This window comes from Oreochromis aureus, linkage group 7, assembly GCF_013358895.1.
Source record: "Oreochromis aureus strain Israel breed Guangdong linkage group 7, ZZ_aureus, whole genome shotgun sequence".
Classification (NCBI taxonomy): domain Eukaryota; kingdom Metazoa; phylum Chordata; class Actinopteri; order Cichliformes; family Cichlidae; genus Oreochromis; species Oreochromis aureus.
Window position 1 is genome coordinate 45,316,007 of NC_052948.1, and position 17,312 is coordinate 45,333,318.

Here is a 17,312-nt window from a genome sequence, read left to right on the forward strand (position 1 = left end):
AAGATGCAGCATCTGACTTATTGACACTTTCCTGATGTTTTTCTCCTTTTATGTTCCTCTCTTCACTTCTACTTTCTTATCAAGCTCTCCGGCCACCAGTCCAACTCCAAACCGCAGGGCTCCACCAGGACCCCCGGCCCGTCCAGGCTCTCGTGGTCCTCCACCTGGGCCTCCTCCTGCGGGGGGTCCCCCTGTCCCTTCTCGCCCCGGAGCTTCTCCTGACCCATACAGTGGGCCACCACCCACCGTGCCCTCCAGGCCTAACCGCGCACCCCCAAGTGTGCCTAGGTGAGTGGAAACTCTTCCATCATAGAGTAGGCCGCAGAAGATTTTACAAGGACACTGACATCCAAACTACCGTTTAAGATAATGTGACGTTATCAAAGCTGAAGTGTGGATACTCTCTGTTACCAAGGGGGATGTGAAGACACCCGGATGAGGGGATAAAGGAGGTAAAGGACAGTAGAAAGCCCTGGTTTTGATAGAGGATAGATTAATAGGCTGGTAGATTGCTAGTTATCCCCAAATAGGCACTACAACTACAACATCTCACTAATTTCTTTCACCTTGCTGGTATCTTTCAGCCATCACAAAACTTTCACCGCGTTGTCAGGCATCATTTGTTAAATAACCTATTGCTAAAAGCGAGGTCGTCTGGATTCCTTTGAATTAAAACATGTGATCTGATGAATGAAGGGGAGATGGGAATGTGGAGGGGCTTCCTTTCTGGTATTCAATAATTGTATGCATTTAAAATTTGTCCCTCCCTTGCCTGTGTTTGTGAGCTAGCTAACCTCTTTAACCTGGGGCTAACTGTCAGTAGCTCACCTGTTTTACTGTAGAGGATGCTAACGTGGCTGAGCGCAGCTCTCACTGGAAAATGACAGCTTTTTAATATCCTCACTAAAACTAATCTGTTTTAAGTGCCCATTTTTCATCTTCCAATCCAGTTTTTCTGTATTGTGAGCTGCCACGAGTGAGAGCTTCGCACATGCGATGTTGGTCACTTCCTGCGCTGTAACTGTTTGCGCTCCTTTTCTCTCTTCTGTCTCCTCTTCTTCACCCCTCCGTCCCCCACCACACCTCTGTCCCACACACTGCTATGGTTCCTTCTACAGAATCACTATCACTGACCAGTGAGGACTAACATTACTGGTACGTTGGGTACTGTCTGCAACCATGATCATCATCATCACAACGACTTTCCTTCTTTCCCTTTCTCACAGAAACCATCCCTTTCACTGCATGACATTTTCTTTTTCTCACCACTGTTTTCTCAGAGAGCTGCATGAGCAAACACACACCCAGTGCAGAGTGTGTGTTTGCGTGTTTGCATCAGTGGCTTGAGCTCAATTCAAGCTCAGTCTGATGTTATTTTGTCTGTAAAGAGCACCAAAGGAGGACATTTTGTCAGTGTAGGCCAGGGGTGTCCAACTCCAGGCCTCTAGGGCCGGTGTCCTGCAGGTTTTAGATGTGTCCTTGATCCAATACAGCTCATTTAAATGGCTAAATTACACCCTCAACATGTCTTGAAGTTCTCCAGAGGCCTGGTAATGAACTAATCATTTGATTCAAGTGTGTTGACCCAGGGTGAGATCTAAAACCTGCAGGACACTGGTCCTTGAGGCCTGGAGTTGGACACCCCTGGTGTAGGCCAAGAAGACTCGCATCAGATGTCCGGGACCTAACTAATGTTGGTCTGTGTTGTATATGTTTGTATGCTACAAAATCCCTCCCATACCTGCTTATATCGATGTGTCTGATGCTTTCTTTTAGTGACACGGTGCTCTGTTTACCAAAATCACTTTTCTTTGCAGGATTTAGTTAATGTGGAGTAGCTCTACTGGTGATTTATTTTTTAGGGAAATACTCGATAGTTTAACTAACAAATGTATTACCTTTAAGAGCACTTGGTAAGTACATGCCATATCTTCATTTTAAATGATAATGAGATTTTTTTTTAAAGTTTTTGGAGAATAAGTTGTATAAGCTGCCATCAGCAACCCCAGCTAGCTTTGCAAAAAGATCAGACACTAGACTGTGACTGTTGAGGTTATCTGAGTACAGTGGTTTCCTATTCTCATGTTAGGAAACCAGTTTGAGTTCATTTGAGCTCTGAGTTTGCGTGTGGGACAAAGTGGGATGCAGTCATAATGCAGGGCTGGGAGGTGGCCAGATAAACTGTATTTGAACAAAATGCTTCCAAGTTTCTCGCTAAGAACAGAGGAATAAAAAGAAGTCGAAGTTCGTTCTCATGATCTCAGGCGATGTATGCTATACACTACAATATATACTCCTATATTCTCCATTATTTTACTGTTGTTTCGGCTGCTGTACTGTCAGTTTTTGAGTTGTAGTTTGAGTGTAACTGTAACTGGGCATATATTTCTTTTGAGCCATATTTGCCATTTTCTTTGTTATAATTTTCACGTATTTGGCAAAATCTGCAAACCTTGTGAGTGTTTTGGTAACATTCACTGACCAGGCATAGCATCGTACTTAAGAGAATCGACAAACAGGCAATACCAACATGTATATCATATGTGCAATGGTACAGAGTGCAATAATATTAGACTAAATTATGGACTGAATAAAGGATGGTTCACCCTAACTGGGAATAAGAGAGTATATCTGCATCTCTAAAATGTTACACTTACATGTTTACCTTCAAGCAAACACTTTGCATATTTACAAGTCAACTTCTGTTTCAGAGGCTGTTTAAACTGATGCCTTCTGATTGTTAATCTTCCCTTCAATCAGCAACAACTGCTGCTTAAAACTTTAATGCCTATCAGTGGATTTGCTCTCCTGTAGTAGAACTACAACTGAACAAACTGCACGTTACTGTAGATAAACAGCAGCTGGATGTGCAGGAACACGGCCTTCACTTAACTGAGCTTCAAATCTTCGTCACGTTTGTTGTATTTTTGGACTGCCTCCATGTGTTACTTGAAGATACAGTATTTCTGTGTGTGTTTGTGCATGAATGTACACATGGGGGCTGTAAACCTGTCGATAGGGAGCAACGGCACTAATCCAGTCTCTCCTTTGTGCTTGTGTGTCCACGGCAGTCGGAGACCCCCGCCATCTCCAACCCACTAGACTCCCCGGCTCCTCCGTCCTTCCCCTCCTCCTCCGTTTAATCCTCCTCTGGATGAGAGGCCACAGACAACAGCGCCACCCTCCTGTCGTTTTCTGCTTCGTCTGACCTGCGCTGGTTCCCAGCTCCTGCTTCTCCCTCGCTTCCTCTTCTTTCCCTCCTCCTCACCTCCACCTCTCTCCCTCATACAGTGATGCAGAATACTTGAAACACACTTGCATGACTTACAAACATGCTGCACCCTGAGAACTCAAACTATGTAAAGACTGATGAAGCAAATCAGTTAGCGTGTGCACACACGCAGTATACAGTCTAGTAAACACATGCAAACACTTAAACACGGAAACATTTTTCCTGCTTTTAAACTAAAAGGGTAGACATTTAGCATGAAGCTATGCCTGAGTATTTCTAATAAGTATTCTCTCTTATTATTCTCTCATTCATCAATTGTTCTTTTATTTCATGTGTATTTATTTTCTTCCTTTTTTAAGGAATCCTTCACACGAAAAAAATGAAATTTTAGGGATAAAGCAGAAATTTACAATTTTGTGCGAGCAGATTTTCACAAGAGTTTCAGATAAAATGGCACAAATTCTTCAGTTCACTTAAACATCCACTAATACCAAGAACATGCGACATACTTCATGGTAATTTGATGGATGCTTTGACTCTGTAAATACTGGTGTTGTGCAGAAGGTAAATGCTTTAGTTCCTCTGCAGCATTTCAGCCTCAGAGTTAAAGTAAGAGGCAGAAAATGTTTCAATCAACAGAAGTGACGATGGATAAAGTATTTCATAAGGGAGGTGATGCAAGCTGGACTTTTTTGAAACTCTGGTGTCTTCTCACTGCACCATTCAGGTTTTGAGTTAATGTGTTATGGCAGTTTTCCATATTCGTGTGTGAAGACGACTGACTTTAATCAAGTCCGCTTGTGAGCTAAACTATAAAGAACAAACCGTGAAAAAGGAGGTCTGTCTCACACCTTGCAAATCATGGTTTTCATTACCATTGGCATTGTTGTAAAAGTTGACCTGTTTCTCACACGGCTGTAAAATATTATTGCTAACTAAACAGCCACTAGTTGTTAATGTTTGGCCTCATTGTGGGTAATCTGTTGTCTGTAAACCATCATGCATAGTTTAAAAGAAGAGCTGGATTTCATTTCCTTGATGATTTTTAATATTCATCTGGTTGTCATTCAAAAATGTAATCTTACCAGATGATATCTCATGGCCACATCTTAATGACATAATTCCTATGCCAGAATAACCCATGGCTACACATTACTAACTGGTGGCAAAGCAATAATATCCCCCTCACCCTGGAGGTGAACATCGTCATTTCTCTGGTGCCTCCTCGCCGTTACGATTTTAGGCTTTCTCTTGTTGTCTTTAATCTCTTCATCCTGCCAAATAAGATCGTCTTTTTATTTTCTCTCTTCTTTCCTTTCACCGAAACAGCCGGTCAAACAAGGGCGGGCCCTCTCGTCCCGAGAGCCCCCTGCCACCATTCGACTCTTTGAAGGAAACATTCTCGCTGTTACCTCTTCTCCTTCTTACGCTCATCTCGCATTTATCCATCCACCCATCACTCACTCACTCACATGAGGAGAGGAAGGCTTGAATGAATAACAGAAGTAAAGGATCACCTGCAAATTCTTCACCCTCAGATAGACGCCGCTGCTTTTCGTCCATTTTTCCTCCTCCTCCTCCTTATTTCAGCCTTGCAGGACAGGAGGAACTGCCCGTTGTAGCCTCAGGAAAGCCTCAGTGTCACTGTTAAATCCACCTGCGATTTAAAACTGCTGTTGTCTGTGCTTCCACACGACCTATGCAACAACTGACGTAAAAGGAAAAAAAAAAAGCTGCCTCTCCTGTGTCTTTCTCGCTCTCTGCTTCACACAAATGTTGTTACTGCATTATCTTTAAGCAAATGTGCAGCTTCAGACAACTGCAGGACACGCAAGACTCCGGCCTGAGAGGAAGGGAGTCTTTGGCTTGGGTTGAAGCTCTGTGACTGTTTACTTTACATATCCTTTTTATTCAGACAGGGAAAACAGGAATATTTGCCGTGTGAAAACATTCAGAATTTTAAGTCAGTTGATGATTTGCCATTTCTTCTCTTTTCCCCCCTTTTTCCCTTTTTTTTTGTTTTGTTTTGTCTTTTTTCCAGTGGTCACGGGGGTGAGTGAGAACACTCAAAAACAGCCACAGTCTATGCATAAAACTGGCATTAAATGAAAAAGCTCCTCTTAACCCTGTCATTTTACACGTGTGAGAACCTGTGACCTGTGCAAACCCACCACCTTTTCTACCACTGACCTCCACTGACAGCGTGATGTGTTGTATTTTTGAACCCAAGCAAAAAACAACCCACCAGCCACAAACAATAATCTACTATTCATCCCTTGTGCATCTGGTACTCCACGACTGCAAAGTAAACACAACTAAGCACATTCTTCTTATTATTTAATGGTAAATAGTTTATTATGGACATATCTTATTGTGTTATTCTGTATATGTGTGATGCATCTTATTGAACTTTCACTATCTAGGGAATTTAGTGTATGAAACCGCTGAATATTTAAATTATGACAAAATGAGTATATGTATAAGGAAGTAATGTTTTAAAAACTACAAAAAATATATAATACAATGATGTATATGGGCAACTGCAGGCTGTTTGATACTTTGGCTTGCAGCAGAGGGTGTTTGCTTTTCTTGTCCTTCTGTGTGTAGAATAGCAGCGAGGGGGCGGGCTGAATGTGTCAAAGTCCTGCAGCGACCAGGTCCTGCGTCTTGTTTAGACTGATGTGGATGGAATGGTGACTTTAACCTGCAGGACTGCTGTGCTCTGTCAAGACATTAAAAACTTCAGTGTGTAATCAGGGAAGTATGTCTTTGTGTCCTTTTTTTTAAATGCTGGTACATACTGGTGGTAACACAACTATACGGGAACTCCATAGCAGCTAATAATGAAAGCACCAGACGAATGTGGACACAAAGTAAAATAAGACCAAAATCCTTTTAGGCATATTCAAAAACTTGGCTGGATTATTCCAACCCCTTACTCAACCCCATCATTTACATATACATCTTCAAAGGCTTTTTCAGACCTTTAAAAAAAGTAACCAAGTGTCACTTCTGCAGACTGGTCCAAAGGTCTTTCTTTTTTTCCCTCTTTTCTATCTTTTGGTACTTGGCACAAAAACACATAGTTCATTTCAATTTCTTTAGGTTAATCTACAAAAAATTCCAAAGATAACACAGTTCAATAGGCATAAAATAATATCTTTAGATGTGTTAGCTGAAAACTTGGCATATTTCATCTGAGGAAATAGGACAAATGAAACAAAAAGTGTTGCAAGTTTGCAAACTACGTACAGAAGATGAACAGTATTTGAAAATCATGTCCTTAAGAAACCAGAAAACAAATCTAGCAAAGACCTGAGAGATGCCTATGGCCCTTCAATTAAACCAATTTCTGTTCACTAAAGCCTCAACAGAAATGGTCTCAGTGGAAAGGTGGCTGTCTAGAAGCCATCCTTCAGGAAGAGAGGCAGGGAGAGAAAGCTGAGGTATTCCAAATTACACAAGAAATGGACTGAAAATCAGGGTTAACAGGTCTGATGGAGTCATGAATCTAAATATGACATTTTTGGTTCAAATCATCAATACATATGGAAAAAGGTACAACAGTGGGTGTCTGTGGTCATCTGTAAAACACGGTGGAAGCTCTGTAATGATTTGGGGCTGCATTTCAGCCAGCTGGGTTGTGAATCTAGTCTAAAAGTATAAAATTAACAAGGAAAAGTGTTGTCAGATTTTGCACCAGCATGCAGTGCCATCTGAAAAGCATCTGATTAGCAAAGGCTTCATTTTTCAGCATGACAAAGATTCCAGACACACTGTAAATAAAATAAAAACACACACACACAAACCAATTGTCACATATGGGCTTTAACAAATAGGTTGCAGGTTAAGTGGAAAAGTTCCTACTTCAAGTGATGCTTCATAAAATACAAGTCCATTTTAAAAGGGGCGTGAAGGTTGCATACAGAGGGATGCTGAAGATGTGGTCAAACCAGAGGCATATGGAGGATGCAAACTCTGGAGACTGAGGGGCAATGGCCTGATCAAAGCCTGCTGTGACACAGGAACATAGAGGTATGTGTGAAGGGCCCGTCATGCTCTTCTGTCATCACTCCCTACAGCCCAATGTTCCTCCCATCATGGGTCATGGGCTGCATGGGCTTGTCTTTACCTTCTTGTCTAGCACAGTACTTAAAGACATTCTACTCCTTAAATTAAGGTTCAGTTCCTTTGTGTGTATCTCATACTCATCTTCACTCTCAAGGATTTTCCTTATTCATCTAAAAGAAAAGGAGGCTCTGGGGTACCAGTAACCGTGGAAACAAATGAAAAGCCCACCATTCAGCCTCCTTACAGCCTTGTTTTAGGTTTAAGAAGTTTATTTAGTTGAACAGAGAAATTTCTTGTTTTGCTATTTTGATGCCTGCAACCTGTCTGGAACCCCTTCTTTTGGACCAAATGGGACTTTTAACTTTGTAACCTGCCTACCCACTCCTCCAGCCTTGCAGTTAAATTGGTACAAAACTATAAACCTTTTTTTATTAAACTGTCTTTCACTTCTGAGACTGCATTTGGGTCTTTTTGCCCATTTGAAATAATCACATTCTTTTGATCAGTTTTGTAAGGAGTAAATATTTAAACAAGACATTCTTCAGGCGAAATAAAGACACTCAAGACAGTTTAGATGGTAACAACGTGCGCACGCTGGGTGAGCGCTGCTGTCTCAGGCTCACCACCAGCGTATGTGGCAGTTCTTTATTTATAGCGTTTCAGAGTATGTGTGTGTGTGTGTGAAGTTTATGATCTCAGAGTGTGTGTGTGTGATTCTGAAGAATGGGCCCCTCTTTGTATTTGGGAGTGTATAGATAAGAACGTCCTGCTCTCCCCTTCCTGGGAGTGAAACGGCTCGTAGAGAACCAGGTGCAGAGGAAATATACTGGGTGAATCATATCTGAGAACACTATGCTTTTGTCTTTCATTTAAGCTTCACTTCAGCGAAACAGTAAAACCATAAAATACGATTAAATGGAAAGAATAAATGGGTAAACAACTATTAACACTAAAATTAAAGATAAACTTTCAATAACGTACAAATGGCAGTGGGAATAATACTTGAAACATTTGAAAATCTCTTAACATATCCCTCCTGTTGTTAATTTGTTTTTACACATTTTAACCTTTATCAGCATACAGTCTCTGGACAGTGCATTTTTAACTGTTGCTTCATTATTAACAGGAGTGTCTTTTTCTTTTAGTTACAGGTTGTTTCTTCATCTTCATCGTCGGTGTTTGAGTCAGTGTCGGCGTGTTCCAGCAGTGTCATAATTTCTTTTTGGCCGACAGGGTCCGGTGTAATAGCTGTGGCTATCAGTCTGTTGATCATGGATCTTATGCAGGGAATACAACAACAACCACATAGGGTCAATATGGCTGCAAAAACCGCTATTGACACTAGGATTGATGACACTAGGCTGCGGTACTTTCCAAACATGTCCATCCAGCTGTCCCACATGGAAGTGTCCACTCCAGAATGTTCTTTCATTCTCTCATTCAGGGTCTTCAGTCTTTCCAGGGCCAGAGTCAGACTGCCGTCAGCTGCAGTGTTGTTAGGTATGAAGGTGCAGCATTGTTCTCCACTTCTTTGTTTCTCGTTGCGCTGCGCGTTCTTCTGGGCATAGGCTGCAGCTTAAAAATGGTTCCCCTTTCAGGACACGTCACATTTGGAGCCTGCCGGTAAACCGGGCAGTGTGGGTCACATGGGCTGCTGGTGCAGGCCGTGTTCATGCCTACCAGGGCCAGTGATAAGAATACTGTGAACACGAGCATGGAACACATCGTTGTGACAGTGGTCAGTTGGCATCCTCTTGTCCAGCATCGACGTCGTCTGTGCGGTTTCTCACCCTCAGGGGCATCCTGGTTTGCATTTAGTATTTCCATCTCCATCAGGTCTCCCTCTGTGAGCGTTTCTCCTCTTCTCGACCGTGGACACACCCTTGGCCTCCAATGAGTAGACACCCAGCAAGAGGAGCGAGTGTCTCAGTGTTGCCACTGATAGCCCTTCTCCCCACCGAGTGAACACCAGAGGTTAGAGCGGTCTGCAGTCTAGACTTTACTGCTCACTTTTCTATTCGGGAGATTGTGGTTCTTGGATTGGTTCAACCCTTTTTCAACCTGCAAGAAACTGGAAGAGAATCACTCGGCAGTTGATTGTTCAAAACTATTTCTCTGTTTTCCAGCAACTCTGTCATCCACTCTGCTAGAGTTGTTTCTCTTATTGACTTGTTTGAAATTTAATGTATAGAAGTGTCTTTAACTAGTGTTTTTAACTAATTAGACTCCCTCCTGTTGACACATGAACAACTTCATGTGTCACAAGAGCTACTGTTTTTGTATAAAGACTTGGTTGTAACGGTTTCCCATCACATATGATCAGATCATCCTGTAGAATTGCTCCGCACCTCAACCATTTCTTTCGCTCTAGTAATGGCACAAATGTGTGGTTCATTTCTCAAGATATCCAGTGGAATTTGCATAGAGGTGTTGTCACCATAAGTGCGTCTACTGTTTGTACTGCTACTGATTTTGCTGCTTGGTCTGCAAAATTGTCGCCCTCTGTCATGCCATATTTTCAAAATGGCGTACTGCAGATCAAATTCATCATTGATAAGTCAAACCAACGAAAAAACAAAACTAGAAGTCAAAAAATAAAAAATATTCTTTCGTTAACAGAAATAAAAATAAAAACAAAAGTAAAACTATCTAAAACTGCAATGAGTGGTCACAAAATTAACTGATTTTGTAGCAAAAATGTGTTTAGTTTTAAAATCTTAAGTCAAAACTAAAGAAAAATAAAACTAATGAAAATTGCAAAACTATTAAAACATATTGGCTGTCTCTGTGTCTCTCTGTCTGTCTGCGTCTTGACACAGTCAGCTCCTTTGTATGGGCATGTAGTTCCTGTTACACGTTTTCCTGTTACAGACACATTTCCCGTTTCTCCAGAGTAATCGAACTCTTTGTTGAATTTAACTGTTTTCATCTAGTCTGCACTTCCATCTAAATGTAAGTAGAAAGGTTATATCCAAGTTACTGAATGCTATTTTTATAGATGCAGTAAGGAGAACAGAGCACATTCCACGGGAGCTTCACTCCCATCTCTGGTGGAGGCAGAAAAATAGGGAGCCAAGGTCATAACTCAGGCTCATTAAGAGTCAGAAAGAATGTGAATGCTTAGTCTTGTGGCTATCGCGCATTGTATATAGCTTCTTGTCTTTGTTTAGTAGCTTTCTGCCTTCACCTAAGGGTGTACCCTAAGTATGTGACTCAGGTCTCCATAATCGGAGTTTATTTAAAGATAAATAAGATGATCCATTCATTGCTCGCAGATCATGCACTAGACGTATGTTGCAGTATTTAGCTTTCTTCAACACTTAAACAAAATATCACTTCTTATCCATTACCATTTCTCTCGTAAAAAAAACAAACAAACAAACAAAACAAACTAAGTTTAACTTTTCTGCTTTGTCACTTAAAACAAAGCATCGCTCTCAACCCAGCTCTCAGCTGGCTCCGAAATTATCATCATCAAGCATGAAGTTGCATGAAGAGAGCTGTTTCAGAAGTCACAGCATGGGGCACTTTGATGATTAAAGTGTGTCCTAAAACAATGTCAGCTGACCTTTTACTGCCTCTGCTGCAGCTACACCGGCCTGCACACAACAGAGTCTAATTTGCAGAAGTAAAATGCAAGCAGACGTTGTTTTCTCCAAATGCCTGTGTTAAAACAGCTTTCATGCAACCTGCACTTCCATCTACATGCAAGTAGAAAGGCTATTTCCAAGTTACTGAATGCTTCTTCTTCCTTTTTTCTCTGTAGATACAGCACTACATATTTTCTTAAGGCATTTTGGACAATTTCTATTTCGTTTTAAAATAATTCATATATCTCATACATGTTACATATGTCAAACTTCTAAGTTGGGAAAAACTTTGCATTGCTCACAGTTCGTAGCTCACAGCTCTAAAACTAGGCATCAGTAAATCATGTGCCTAATAATTTCGTGTCACTGTGATCCTCAAGTATGATCACAGATTTGTTTTTCAAACCAACAAAACAAACAAACAAAAACAAGTTGCTGATGGCATGAAGGCCTTACACACGAGTTGGGACACAAAAAGAAAAAGAACTGCTGTCAGAAACAAAGCAGAAGTGTGAGAGAAAAAACTGAGATCACAGACTGCTGCATGTGTGAGCTTTTAATATCATGCAGCTTCTGCTCTGAAAAACAAAAGAAATTAATACAAAATAAAAAGGTGTATCTTGCTCATTAGCTTGGTAGTATAGGTTTGCTCTTCATCTTAACAAAATCTCATCTAGGATGACAGGTTTACAAGCGGGTCAAGTGTCTCTATGCACTTAATTAGTTTACATATTTTCTTTATTTTCTTCCTCTCATATGTCATTATACTGAATTTGAGCAAACCTTAAGCTTGATACAGATTACTTTTAACAATTATCCACCTCACATCACAACTGACTGAGGTGCCTCTTCATATTTAATATTATTTCATTATTAATGTTATTATCTTTTTATATAACAGCAATAGTATATTACAATATTTTATTTGTGTCCACCAAGGGCTGAGGGTGAGCTGCAGTCTCACCCTTTCCCAAGCTGGAGACATTTTCCTTGGCTGAACAATGACACAGCCTTAATATGCCTTATGCATCTCTCTTTTTTTATTTGATATATTTTGTGTGAATTATCTGGTTTCACGCATTCCATTCATTCTAGGCACGGTCGTCCTGCCAACTATATTTCATTGTTAATACCAGTTTACAGGTTGTTATCCTTCTATTATCAATTTGAATACATTAAATAAGCTCTATTTTAATTTAACCTTTTGTTTATTCCACTTCATTCCTCTTTCCATGCTTTAAAACATTACACCTCTTGTGTACGCATTGTTTTCTTTTTAGCATCCTTTTCAGTATTTATTTCTGCTTGGAGGGTTTCTTATAATTTAGTTATACAATTTCCCTCCCACGTGGGACATTTAGGTCTCTTTAGGATTTCTCCATCTGTTTGTGCTTATTTGTCCTGCACTGGGGGATTTCTTTTCTAACCATAGTTCATCTGCAGTCAATTCAGGCTTTGCGGGTTTATTTCCCATTTTTTGGGCTTAGAGTTATCAATAATATTTTATTGTAAATTGCTTATAATTTATTTTGATTTATTGTATTTGGAAACACCTTGTTTGCTTTTTTTATTTATTAATACTGTAACATACACTCTGTGTGACCTTCGCTGATATTAGAGTCGGGGAGGTTATTAAGGCAGCCTTCTACCCTGGTCTAGACCCAGGGCGGCCTTAATTTTATGCGTTGAAGCGCAACCTTTGACCCCTTCTCACCAGTACATCGGTCAACACAGGAAACAGTAAGAGTGGTGCAGAAACCTGTTGTTTCTATTCAAAAGGTCACTCACTCTTCAACAACACATAAACTTCACACGCGGTACTATAATCCTATTTTAATTGACACGTTCTTCATTTTCATTCACTCGTGAGAGTGAGATCCCTTTATTTTCATTCACTCGTAAGAGTGAGATCCCTTTATTTTCATTCACTCGTGAGAGTGAGATCCCTTTATTTTCATTCACTCGTGAGAGTGAGATCCCTTTATTTTCATTCACTCGTAAGAGTGAGATCCCTTTATTTTCATTCACTCGTGAGAGTGAGATCCCTTTATTTTCATTCACTCGTGAGAGTGAGATCCCTGACTTCCAACCTTTTAAACTGCGGAGTGACCCCACACAGGACCGTCAAACTCCGTCTTACAGGCGAGTCCTTTCACTCGTGAGAGTGAGATCCCTGACTTCCAACCTTTTAAACTGCGGAGTGACCCCACACAGGACCGTCAAACTCCGTCTTACAGGCGAGTCCTTTCACTCGTGAGAGTGAGATCCCTGACCTCCAGTCCTTAAAGGACGAGTCTTTTAAGAACCGTGTCAATCTAAAAACCGATTTTAGCCGCAATGTGTTCTTGAGTGTTTATATTCACCTGGTTCGGATGAAAATGCCGGTCAGAGAGAATCCTCCTCGCTCCCTGGGATCGTGGACCTCTTGCTAAAAACGCTGGCCAACGGCGAATTCACGTAGTTGGTCTTTACTGTTTCACTAGAAACAGGCTGTCATGACAGACTTTGCAGCGTGGGTTCACGAATCCAGGAAACGACGAGGTCACTCTGTTGGCTCGAAGGACCAAATAAATGTAAGGAGTAAATATTTAAACAAGACATTCTTCAGGCGAAATAAAGACACTCAAGACAGTTTAGATGGTAACAACGTGCGCACGCTGGGTGAGCGCTGCTGTCTCAGGCTCACCACCAGCGTATGTGGCAGTTCTTTATTTATAGCGTTTCAGAGTATGTGTGTGTGTGTGTGAAGTTTATGATCTCAGAGTGTGTGTGTGTGATTCTGAAGAATGGGCCCCTCTTTGTATTTGGGAGTGTATAGATAAGAACGTCCTGCTCTCCCCTTCCTGGGAGTGAAACGGCTCGTAGAGAACCAGGTGCAGAGGAAATATACTGGGTGAATCATATCTGAGAACACTATGCTTTTGTCTTTCATTTAAGCTTCACTTCAGCGAAACAGTAAAACCATAAAATACGATTAAATGGAAAGAATAAATGGGTAAACAACTATTAACACTAAAATTAAAGATAAACTTTCAATAACGTACAAATGGCAGTGGGAATAATACTTGAAACATTTGAAAATCTCTTAACAAGTTTGCATTTATTTATTTATTTTATAGAATGTGTTTATTTCAAGAAACGGTAAAATCAACTAGGATAGGATCCAGCACTGAAATAGATAAGCAGTTAAGAGAGCTGATGGATGTGTATAATGCCAGTTCACAACCACAGTTCTTATAAGATGCTTTATATAATAACCCTATGTAGTAGAGAGAATCAGAGAATCATCCCTGATGAGTGAGAACTTGTGAGGGAAGAACTCCCTTTTGACAGGAAAAAACCTCCAGCAGGGAGGGACAACCATCTGCTCTGATGGGTTCAGGAGATCAGGGGGAAAGAGAGGAGATAAAAGTGAGTGAGGGACAGATTCTTTGTAAAGCGCAGGACGAGCTTGATGATATCAGTGTGAGTTTTATGTGAAATGATATTTTAGCTGAAAAACACCAGTAAGATGTGCATCCGTTGTTGTTTATTTTGGGTAAAACCAGAACAAAATTTCATAAACAAAGTGGTTATCTACTGAATGCTCAGAAGTCAAACATCTATTTTAGTAACAGAAGCAGAGGAAGGAGACATAAGCTCAGGGGATATTCCCCATCCCGCCATGACTGCTGTTTTCAGTGCATGTTATTAATTGTATGTCCATGTGTCCAATTCAAGCACCACCACCAGGCGTCACTATAGTGCAGCCTACAGCCTCCATCCAGACACAGTCCAGTAGGAGACATGTCTGATGAGGACCTCACATAAGATCAGTTCCTTCTTCGTTTCTAAGCTTTTAGAGATCGAAAGAAGGAAAGAATCCAGATGAGAATATTTTTATGAAGTGTATAGTCATGTGTTTAGTTCCCACCCTACTGCAGCTCTGTTCATCTAAACCAGGCACGTGCAGAGGGGGGGGCGGAAGGGGCTTGAGCACCCGCCCCTTTCCTGATGGGTGCCCAAAGTGCCCTTTTGTTGAGGCAATTTTATTTTTAATTTTTAATTATTTTTTTTTAAATGTGTGTGTGCTTGTGGAGTCCTGTCTGTGCCCCTCAACAATAATATTTAACTATTAATCACATTTTTGCTAAATAAAAGGATCTGGCTTGCATCAGTCACATGATCACCATTAACCAATGATCGCCCTTGACGGCAGAACGCGCTGGTTACGAGCCGGGAACGAGCTCACAAAGTGCACGCGCATTTTTTGCGGTCCGGAGCTGTAGGAGAAACACAAATTAACTCAGAGACACAGACTGATGCGACAAAAACAGTAAGTAGGTGTACAGCGCACACTGTAGTCTAAAGCACACAGGAGTATTAGCTTATCACGTACACGTTGGTAAGCTGTCTTGTGGCAACTCACGAACTGAAACAAATGAGCGTGCTGTGTGCGCAACAGCGCGACAAACTTTACCTGTCCTTTTATTAACTTCACAAGTAGTGCTGGTCATAGCTGCTGGCTCACTGGGTAAGGCTGTCATGGGTCTGTAGCTCTGTCACCGTTTTAGGGGACATATTTAGTTTTAAAGTAAGTTACAGGGCTTTTCCTGCCTTTCTGGAGGGCTTATATTTCACTTAAAACGATCTAATATGCATGTCCACATAATTATGGATTATTATAATTATAATATTTTTAAAAAACACGCTGTATTTTAAAGAACATACATTAAGAAACAGATTATATTAGATTTATATTTTAAATAAGACAAAATGCTGATTTTACAGCAGCAAAATTATTGTATCTCTACAGTTTAAAAATGTAATAAGCTTTCTGCCTGCACAGAGTGGATAGTGAAACAAATGGAATCATCATAAATACATTATTATAAATTTGTTACTTTTTTCCCTCATTGCTTTATTATTGTAGCTCTAGTGATAAATAATAAGGGAAGGATTCTGGATCAGCACCATGATGGAAACTTGTGCCCACAGTATATACAGTATTCTGAAGAAGGTCTAAAATGTCACTGTGTGTGCATGCATGTGTGTGTTTTATGTATATGGATTTTTGAATTATTACTCATAACATTGTCCAGACATGGCTGGTAAGGACATGAGGAGGAAACAGTAGGAGCTGTGTGAGGCTACTAAAGGCAGTGGATTCCTCAGCAGCTGGATTACAAAGAGCACAGGTAACATTAACACATGTACCAGTTGTTGGAGAGGTATTCCAGTATAAAATAATAATAAGCACAACTGAAATGTTTTGCTTCTATAACATTTTTCTGTCATCATTTTATTATAGATTAAGTGTAAGAGTTGTTAAGTGTGGATAATTAAATAATAGTAACAATAATAATAATAATAATAATAATGGATTGGATTTCATATAGCGCTTTTTAAGGCACCCAAAGCGCTTTACAATGCCACTATTCATTCACTCTCACATTCACGCACTGGTGTGTATTGCAATAGTGTATTGCAATAGCAAGTTATGCCTTGTTCTCAGATGGACAGCAAGTGGAGAGTGATAGATGAAATGAGGGGATGGAAGGAGGAAGAGAGGCAAAGAGTGATTCACAGGCAGGGTCTAGTTTATTTCTCAGTTTTTTGTTGCCTTGTGGTTCCAAGTGCTGTCACCAATCTTTGCATTTTGTTATTATCTCATGACACTTGTTTAATCAGCTACCATCTCTCCTATGGACTTTTTAATGTCTACAGTCTCAGATCAACACAGCCCTGCCCTCCAGCACTATCAGCAGCAGGAGCAGCAGCAACCCCTCAATAGCAACATTGTACCCATCAGGTAAAACATAGGCTACGTTTGCTTTGCCTCACAACAGTGATATAGTATGATGCGATCCCATATTAGATTCTTGATGAATGTGTGTTGTTGTTATTCAGCCTGGTTCAATGTGCCCGTTTTTAGCTTTGAGCACCCGCCCCTATAAACGTCTCTGCACGGCCCTGATCTAAACAGCATGAGTCTGTCTTTCGGTAGAAGCTGAACCCTCCACCAGCCAGGCCCAGACATCCATTAAGACTGAGTCAGGCTGAAGACATTCAAGTATTAATCATTACTTCATCAGTAAAGCATTTATTATAGATTAGAGATATCATATATAATTCTAGATGTAGGTGTCGGCCTCAAGTACATTCAATTAACTTTGTCTGACATCGATTTTTATGCTGTCGACATTTCAAAATATGACATTTTTTTCCAGCGGCAGAAACAAACTTCCATTTAGCCAATTTAGCGGTTTCACCGATAGGGTCCTGGTATTGTGGTTGAAGGCTCAACAGAATCATAGAAGCACAGAGAAACAGTAGCTGTTATTAGTGATGATACTTATCCTATTATGATGGCAGCAGGTCGTAGTTTCTGTAAGTTGAGTTTTCTTTAAAAAAAATAAATAAATAAAATCAAGACAAAC

The 17,312-nt window shown here is 40.5% G+C and overlaps 1 protein-coding gene across 6 annotated transcripts in view; it reads left to right on the forward strand.

Moving 5' to 3' along the window:
• Positions 1-9,907, forward strand: part of dnm1a (dynamin 1a) — a 63,623-nt gene extending 53,716 nt beyond the window's left edge. For 4 of the 6 annotated variants that reach the window (XM_039615639.1, XM_031754612.2, XM_031754613.2 and 1 more), the window contains 2 exons: positions 85-288; positions 3,072-9,907. In XM_039615639.1, coding sequence (XP_039471573.1) covers positions 85-288; positions 3,072-3,102 — 235 coding nt within the window. In that variant the 3' untranslated portion in view covers positions 3,103-9,907. Of the gene's footprint in view, positions 1-84; positions 293-3,071 lie in introns of those variants that run through there. The other 2 variants (XM_031754616.2, XM_039615640.1) reach the window with 2 other exon arrangements.
• The last annotated feature ends 7,405 nt before the right edge of the window (positions 9,908-17,312 follow it).